Genomic DNA, 10,000 nt, shown 5'->3' with positions numbered 1-10,000 from the left:
ACAGTTTGAAATAAACAGGAAAAAATCCTTCAAATTAATAACCAGAAAATATGCAGAGGATGACCTTTATGACCTAATTCTTTTCGTCCAAGAATATACTTTTAAAGGGTATGACTCAACCTCGAGGAAAACTCATTAGTCATTGAACTGTTCAAATATCTGCTTCAATATTTTTGTTAATCAGAAACGCTTTCCGAATTTGAACAGCGAAGACGTGAAGAGATAAATAAATGATATGAAATGAACTGATTCATAATGAAAAAGTACAGAGATTTACATTACGCCTTATTTTATAAGTGATGAAACTATACTTATTTAAGTAAAAAAAAAAATACGTTTATAATAAAAAGATAGGAATGGGTTATTCTCTGTAACAACAAATCAGGAGTATATTTACTTCCGCCAACTAAGTTGGAATGAGGTTATGTTTTACCCCTATTTGTGTTTTGTTTGTGAACAGTTTCTTAGCCACAATTTTAAAAGTAGAGTAATGAATCTTGCAGGGATTAACTGCTGTGTAAAAAAGCTGTAAATGACTAAATTTTGGAAGGTCATGGTCAAAGGTCAAGGTCACGGTTAACCAAAATGTCCTATTCACGTAATCAGCTATACAGTAAGTTTGGACATCGTTGTCGCAGAGACTTAAAACTTGGTTCATATTTGAGCGTATGAAGTTCCACGCCAATTAATACATGTTAGGGTCAAAGGTCAAGCAAAAAGGTCAAGAAAGAGGTGGAGAAATAAGCTGCCGCGGCGAAGGTCTGCGCTCTACTGAGTGCCCCTCTAGTTTTTAACTGATAACTAAGGAATGTGATTGAAACATTTGAAATATTGAAGCTAATAGTGATAGAAAGATAGATATACTTCTTCCTATTTTATAATTAATATTTATGATTGAAGACAGGAAATAATCTCCCACTATAACAAATCACTAAAATGACCTTGATATCAATCTCTTACAATTAATGGGGTTATTTTGTTCTAATATAGGATTGTGATTTTGGTGCCATTGTACACATTCAACATAAACAACATTTTTCAAAGTGTTATTCCAACTCCACATTTGAACATTTTTATCCGAACATAAAACTTACAACAATAAGCATTGATTCCGTATTAACGGAATATACAACACTCGGTTTCAAAAGCCTTCTATTACAAAAAGTATTTGACATTTGATAGGTTAGTTCCAAGTTAGTAATCCATTCTAGTACTTGATTTCCGATTATTTGCATCATGTTTCCTTATATTTTTTCTTTGGTATTAAAAACATGAAAATCATGAGACGAATCAAATGAATACAATTTACTTAAGGAAATAATGAATTAGCTAATAAGGTTCTGATTATATATTAAATATGATATAACACTCAAACTTAAAAAAATAATGAGACTGGCACTTGTATATGGGAATTATACTCTCCTAAACGGTAAACAATTATTGAAGAAAGATGATTATGGGAAACGTGTTGAATCTATTCCTATATTGCTTTTTGAGCCTAGAAATAATATTAGTTAGGCCTTGGTAAAACAAAAATGTTTTAGTACTTGATGTTTTTAGCTTTATTGAAAAAAACTATTATTCTTATTCAAAAATTTTATATGTATCTCATTTATACATTTTGTCTTAACTAATATGTTTGCCTTAATCATTAAATAAAAAGGAAAATAGTATTCTAAAGAGATAAATTGTAACGGATTCTTATAAAAAATAGACAGATGAATCTCCGAGCAAGATAAATAGAAAGAGAAAGAGGAAAGTAAAAACAGCAAAACTGAAAAAAACAAATTTCTATCGAAGCAAAAACAATTCTCGAAAAGTTAATGTCGTTCACAAATGTTTAATATTATATTGACACAATAGAGTTACCTGATAAGTTACGATAACTTTAACCTCCCTTCCAAAGTTCCACTGATTTTATAAAAGCTTTCTACTTCTCTCTCCCCATAAGATACGCTCACCCACTCCCATCATCCCCCCAACTACTTCCTCTTCTTAGCGTTTCTAATTCTTCTTACCCATTTCTTCTTTTTCCAATAAAGTCTCCAATATATCAGAATAAAGTCTATTCAAGATTTCTTCCCTTTTCAAGGAGTATTTTCCGAGACGTCATTGGAAGAAAGTGAGTTTTTATGAGGCCAATTTCTATAGACCTTCGACAATAACGAAGACTTTCAGACAGCAAGCCCTGCTTCGAGTAAATGGGATTATGTGTTTCCGCGTCAACAGATGGCGTTAGAATCTATTTTTTTACAAGATTCGCATGCATCACTGACCCGGATAGCCTCTCTCTCTCTCTCTCTCTCTCTCTCTCTCTCTCTCTCTCTCTCTCTCTCTCTCTCTCTCTCTCTCTCTCTCTCTCTTACTTTAATCTGTTTAAGTCTGGGTTTGTTTTATCATGAATTAATGTTTATGGTCACAACTATCAAAAAGAATAAAGACTCTACATATGTCTAAACGAACAGCAAATGTCACCTTCCTCCCTCGAATACGGCTTATATTTCCATTCGCAGAAATAAAAACTTCTATCACTGTATTATAGCATATAATGATGACTAATATTTTACTATAATATTCCTAAAACCCTCCTTCTCTTATGGTTATCCTATTCCCATTCACAGAAGCAGAATCCTTAATCTCGTCATCATTATTACTAGTAGCAGCTGAGCTACAACACTAGTTGGAAAAAACAGGATGTCATAAGTCAAAGACTCAATAGGGAAAAATAGTCTAATGTAGGAAGAAAATAAGGAAATGAATAAATCATATGAAAAGTAATAAAAAATATAGAATACCTTAAGATCAGCAACAACGTTAAAATAGATCTGACAAATTAAAACTATAACGAGAGACTGTCAGCCTGTTCAACATAAAAACCTTCGTTATAAGTTTGAATGTTTGAAGTTTCACCGACTCAATTGTCAGATTAGGAAGATCACTCCACAATCTGGTCACATCAGGAATAATAATGGAAAAACAAACCATAATTCAAAATAGTAATCATATTTAAAAGTAATAAATTTTTATCCCTCCAGTGATTACTAATATTTGACCATACTATTTCTAAAATAATCCTAGTATAGATATTTTCTATCATATTCCCATCCACAGAAGAAATATCCTGAATCTCACTATATCTCAAAATACTTTTTAGCATATCCCCATACACAGAAGCAAAATCCATAATCTCATCATACCATGACAATGAAAAACAATTCCTGATAATACTAGAATTTATGATTAATATCTTTTCTCCCTCTGTACTTGAATCTATTCTAACTTACCATTAATTCAAGATAATCTTTATCATATTCCACATACACAGAGGCAAAATTCTGAATCTCATTATACCATAATAATGAAAAACATTCGTAATGCCTGACAATAGTACCATATGTCCAAGATACTTTTCATCATATTCCCATCCGCAGAAGCAAATTCCTGAATCTCATTATACCATGATAATGCAAAACAATTCCTAATTCCTGATATTCCTAGAATTTATAACTAATATCTTTTTCCCCCTCTGTAGTTGAATCTCTTCTGACGTACCAGCTGTGCGATATTTCTTTATCATATTCCCATCTACATAAGCAAAATCATGAATATCATCATACCATATTAATGAAAAATAATTCGTAATTCCTAGTAATACTACAATCTAAAAGTATCCTTTTCCCCCTCTGTAGTTGAATCTCTTCTGACGTACCATCTGTCCAAGATAATTTTTATCATATTCCCATCCACAGAAGCAAAGTCCTTAATCTCGTCATACTATGAAAATGGAAAAATAAAAAAAATTCCTGATAATACTAGAATTTACAAATAATATCTTTTCTCACTCTGTAGTTGAATCTCTTCTGACGTACCATCTGTCCAAGATATTCTTTATCATATTCCTATACACAAAAGCAAAGTCCTGAATCTCACCACACCATGATAATGAAAAACTATCCGTAATTCTCGATAATACAAGAATTTATAACTAATATCTTTTTCCCCCATCTGTAGTTGAATCTCTTCTGACGTACCATCTGTCCCAGCCGGGCTTCGATGCAGAAAACCACCTGCCAGACCCAGCGGCGACCGCCCCCAATACATACAGCGGCATTGATAAAAGCATTCTACGGAAAGGCGGACACGGTAAGCTTTTAATGGCTTTGCTTTCTAGTGAAGGAAAGGCATCTATATAGCCTAATCAGTCTTACTTAAGCATATGTAGGGGAACATGCAAACCGATAAACATACTGTTATATATAAGTAATAATCCCTACAACGTGTAGGCTTGTATTTAAGAGTACTATATTTCTTATGTAAAGCTTACTGGCAAAGCTCTAGGTTGGATACTAGAGTCACTAAGCACTGAAGAAAATAATAATTCAAAATTTCAATACTTGAAAATATTGTTATTTATGAATGCTGTATTTCTTATGTAAAGCTTACTGCCGAAGCTCTGGGTTGGATAGAAGATTCACTAAACACTGAAGAAAATTATGATTCAAAATTTTAATAATTGAAAATATTGTTATTTATGAATGCTGTATTTCTTATGTAAAGCACATTGGTGAAGCTCTAGGTTGGATAAAAGATTCACTAAAAGCTGAAGAAAATTATAATTCAAAATTTCAATGATTGAAAGTATTGTAATTCGGGATTCTTTAACATTCAAATAATTTTCATCTGCTCGTGATTTTGCAAAATTGATAATATATGAACCGGTTTTAAGAGAGAAGTATTCATTTGTATCAGCAGATTTTTCCATCTTTTTGACATCTATTCCTTTAATATATTTACTCACAAACATGAAAGAGTGCGTTTACACATAAACTCAGACATACACACATCCATACGAGCATAAACTTATCATTAAATAGAACCACATAATTGGAAGAATCGAGAATTTTGTTCATATTTTGAACAATATAGTCATGGAGGCTTTTAAATTTGCTCAAAGGTACTTAAAGTTTCTACAAAACCACAAAAGACCAGTGATTAATTTGCAAACGGTACTATATCCATAGAATAGGCAATGACTATTTGTTGCACATTCTTGTTCATTTGGTTTGGGCATTCTTATACATACTATAATAGCATGCTTTATATACCTAAAATAATGCAGATGTTTTATCATTACTCTTAAATAGTATAATTACATAATTCTATACCTACTATATTACTTAATATTGCTTAAATAATAGTATTTTGATAACATTTGGATAGTAAAACTGTCTTCCTCTTAAGATTACTTCTTTTATATATATATATATATGTATATATATATATATATATATATATATATATATATATATATATATATATAAATATATGCATATACATATATATACATATATATATGTATATATATACATATATATATATAAATATATATATATAATTATATATATATATATACATATCTATACATATATGTATGAGTATATATATATATATATATATATATATATATATATATATATATATATATATATATTATATATATATATATATATATATATATATATATATATATATATATATATATATATATATATATAATCTTTACTCTAAACCTAATGTTACATAATAATCATCCTTCTTTTACATTTGTTTTCTTTTACACAATCAACTAATTATTTTGTATTTATTTTTATTTTTTGCTTAAATAATACAATACTATTATTCAACTACAAGAAAAAAATCATATCCAGCTGTCTTTTATGATGTTGCCATACATCGCTTAATTTCACCATGCTAATATTTTTAGAATTTGTCTTAATATTTAATGAACATTCAATATTTTGCTAGCTGTTGAGTGACCATGTGATATCTTCTTCTTTTTAAGCGAATGGATAAATTTTGATAATTTTTTTCTATATCAGCAATAAACTGGAGTACATAAATGATTCAGATGCGGTTTTTGTAACGGCGTACATTCTTACATATGTGAGTAAACTAGCAATAAATTAAGTGCAATGTATGTACTAGAATATACTTCCTTTCTATGATTAATGCATCATATATTTTCGGATAAAGGCTACCTTAAAATAATATGAAAAACCACTTTCACAGTTTTGCATAAATACAGCGACTGATTTTGAATAGGGATAACTATTTAAAGAAAAAATATGAGTAACTACTTTTGGAGTTTTGTATAAATACAATAACTGATTTAGTCTAGGGATGACTAAATTAAAAAAAAAAAATAGGAAAAACTACTTTCACAGTTTTGCATAAATACAGTTACTGATTTTGTTTAGTGATGACTAAATTCCAAATAAGCATAAAAAAAATTCGGAAAAACTGCTTTTAGTTTTAAATAAATATAGTTACTGATTTTATTTAGGGATGACTAAATAAATAAAAATATGAAAGAACTAATTTTGGAGTTTTGCATAAATACAGTAACTAATTTTGTCAAGGGATAACTAAATAAAATATATATATATATATATATATATATATATATATATATATATATATATATATATATATATATATTATATATATATATATATATATATATATATATATATATATATATATATATATATATATATATATATATATATATATATATATATATATATATATATATATATATATCATCTGAGCCATTCATCTGTCAACATCCCTCTCATCTCCTATAACACTCAAATAAAAACATGCTAAATATACCACCATGCCAAGAAACCGTTCAAACAACCGTATGAATCACATCAATCAAAGATGACTGAACAATGAACGACTGCTTCCCTGAATAACCTTCCACTATTGTCTGCAAAACTTCAAAGATCGAGTTGCTAATTTAGCTTCGTGGCACAACGGCTGCAATGATCCCCCCCCCCCCTTCTCTCGTCATCAGTGTTAATGCAATGGCAATTTTATGCCTTTGATCTGGCCATAAAAGGGGAGCTGATTCTCGCTTAACCTGAGAGAATCCCATTTCACGGTTAGTCTGAAGTGATATCAGGTACGGGCGTATCAATACATTCTGAACAAGGGAATCTGTTAGAATGAAGATGTAGGATGAATAAACCTCAGAGGAATAAGTATTTGTCTAGAGCTGGGATTCTGAACCAGAGGAGAATTTAAGATTTTTAAGGAAGGGGCAAGGGGGGGGGGGGGGGGTTGAGAGCAGGGGTTCTGAATCAGGGGCCAATTTCAGATTTTTTTTTTGGGGGGGGGGGGTTGAGAGCAGGGGTCTTGAACCGGAGAAATTATAGTTTTTTTGAGGGGGGGATTTGGGAGAAGGGGTTCTGAACTAGGGGGGAATTTCAAACTTTCTTAGGGAGGGGGGAATTTGAGAACAGGGGTTCTGAATCGGGAGAATTTCAGATTTTTTGAGGTGGGGGATTTGAGAGCAGGGGTTCTGAACCAGGGGGGAATTTCAGATTTTTATGAGGGGGAAATTTAAGAGCAGGGGTTCCGAACCAGGGGGGGAATTTCAGATTTTTTTTTTTTTTTGAGGGGTAAATTTAAGAACAGGGGGTCTGAACCAGGAGGGAATTTCAGATTTTCAGAGGGAGGTAATTTGAGAGAAGGGGTTCTAAACCGTTACAATTTCAGATTTTTGAGGGGGGGGGGGATTTGAGAGCAGGTGTTCTGAATCACGGGGCAATTTCAGTTTTTCTGAGCGAGGGGGTGGGGTTAGACTACAGATTGGCAAACTCAAACTGTTCGAATGATATTGTTTTATGTGTTTATCTAGATCAGGAGTTCTGAACCAGGGGGAAATTTCAGGATTTCTTTTTTTTTGGGGTGGGGGGTGGGGAGGGCGAATTGATAAACTCAAATTTCTAGAATGCTTATGTTTTAAATGTTTATCCACTGATCTAGACAGTAGGATTGTTTTCATGAATACGTTCTAAATAAGGGACTAAGACAGAACTTCTATAAGAAAAGACGAACACTTTACACATGACCAATAAATAAATAAATAATTTTATTACCCTACAAAGAAGAGTGTAACCATATAAAGAATGAATATGGAAGAATATTGGATTTCTGATCATCTTGAGAGCTTTTTAACACAGGTATAAAAAAAGCTACATAATAATCGGTAAATAAAAACACAAACAAAAGGCTAATGCTATAATACTAAAACGAGGGAATAAATATCACATGAATAACCCATACACAGAATATGTTAAACCATTTGAATTAGACAGACTAATGCACAACCCTTTTATCATACCCATTATGAAGATACCATCATCCATTTAAAGCTGAGATAACAAGACACTCGCCACCTAACACTAAAGGCCACAATAGTTACACCATATTCCTCTACCATCCAGTATCAAACCAACTGCATTATCTTGGCTTAGCTCACGGCAAGAAACACCAGACCACCCACAAGAGCATACCGGCGGAGGAGCACCTCCCCTACGACAGCGGCTCCTACGAGCCCGTGCATCCTCGCCACGAGGTCGATGCCGAAATGGTCGAGTTCGAGGACGAGGACACTCTACTGCAGGCTAGGAAGGTGGCCAGTACCCCGCAGAGCGACCATACGGTGCCACACGTAGCTCCTGCTGTGCCGTCTACGACAACCACTACTACCACGACTACGACTACTACCACCACCAGGTCGACTACTACGCCAACGCCCACGACTACGCTGCCTGAAAGTACGTTATCGAGTATATATAAATAAACACACACACATATATATATATACATAATATATATATATATATATATATATTATATATATATATACATATATATATATATATATATATATATATATATATATATATGTACATACACACACATGTATATATATATATATATATATATATATATATATATATATATATATATATATATATATATACTGTATATATACATATAAATATAATTTATATATATGAACATATACATAAATCCATATATATATATATATATACACATATATACACACACATATATATATATATATATATATATATATATATATATATATATATATATCTTTATATATATATCCATACATATATATATTATATATGCTAAATACATATACATATATATTATATATATGTATATACATATATATTCACATGAATATAAATACAAATGCATATATAAAATAAAATATGAAAAATAATCTCTGCCTCTGATTAGTTATGCATTAAGTTAAGCATTTTACTTTTTTTTATTTCAATTTTTTTATAAGCATGCAAATTACATTCCTGCACGATACATTTACTTCTATGAAATATGGTAATCCTTTTGACATCATCGCTTTTCAGGATACTGTGAAATCAAGAAATCATGGGACAGCAAATCTCATATCATTGAAGAACACGAAAGTATCAGAGTAAGTACAAAAAAAATAATTAAATGAAATAATTAATCGGTTGCAAACGTAATGTATCAAGATTGAATGCATTTGAAATTATTGCACTTTATTATTTACATGTGAAATTATTTCAAAATTACCACTAGAAGACTCACACGAATTTTCTTCTTCATGGAAATATACCTTCAGTTTATATGTAACGATTTTAGTAGGTTTGAATGCATGTATGATATGTAAGAATAAGTTTAAATCATTACGAATGTTTAATGCCTTTTTTCGTAATTACTTCTCAATACCATTTTTTTTTTCTTATTATTGTTTCTAGTCATCCATTGTCCAATAATCAATAGTCAATTTACAATATCTTGTTCTTTGTTTTGCTATAAACGTCTAAATTATTTCAAGCTCTCAAAATCTCATATACACTCCTGATTCCTTGAATTATCTATTTGATAGAGAGAGAGAGAGAGAGAGAGAGAGAGAGAGAGAGAGAGAGAGAGAGAGAGAGAGAGAGAGACCTTGGGGTCACGATTTATTTTTCTCTTCATTTCAGCTTTATAAGAATAACGACAGGGACTGTTCAGAACTATGCTACTGCTTGAAGAATCTCACTACTATTTGTAAGGTAAGATCAACTACAGCCAAGTACTTATAGCATTGAAGGTTTACTTCGATTTGTAAACATGTATGGTA

General features: G+C 31.1%; 1 protein-coding gene across 2 annotated transcripts in view; it reads left to right on the top strand.

Moving 5' to 3' along the window:
- The window catches only part of LOC137629139 (uncharacterized), a 286,776-nt gene that overhangs the window by 208,749 nt on the left and 68,027 nt on the right, over positions 1-10,000 (top strand). For both annotated transcript variants that reach the window (XM_068360410.1, XM_068360409.1), the window contains 4 exons: positions 4,012-4,143; positions 8,328-8,630; positions 9,258-9,325; positions 9,861-9,932. In XM_068360410.1, coding sequence (XP_068216511.1) covers positions 4,012-4,143; positions 8,328-8,630; positions 9,258-9,325; positions 9,861-9,932 — 575 coding nt within the window. The remainder of the gene's footprint in view (positions 1-4,011; positions 4,144-8,327; positions 8,631-9,257; positions 9,326-9,860; positions 9,933-10,000) is intronic.

Source organism: Palaemon carinicauda, chromosome 37 (genome assembly GCF_036898095.1).
Source record: "Palaemon carinicauda isolate YSFRI2023 chromosome 37, ASM3689809v2, whole genome shotgun sequence".
NCBI classification, from domain to species: domain Eukaryota; kingdom Metazoa; phylum Arthropoda; class Malacostraca; order Decapoda; family Palaemonidae; genus Palaemon; species Palaemon carinicauda.
This window is presented reverse-complemented; position numbering and strand designations above follow the sequence as displayed.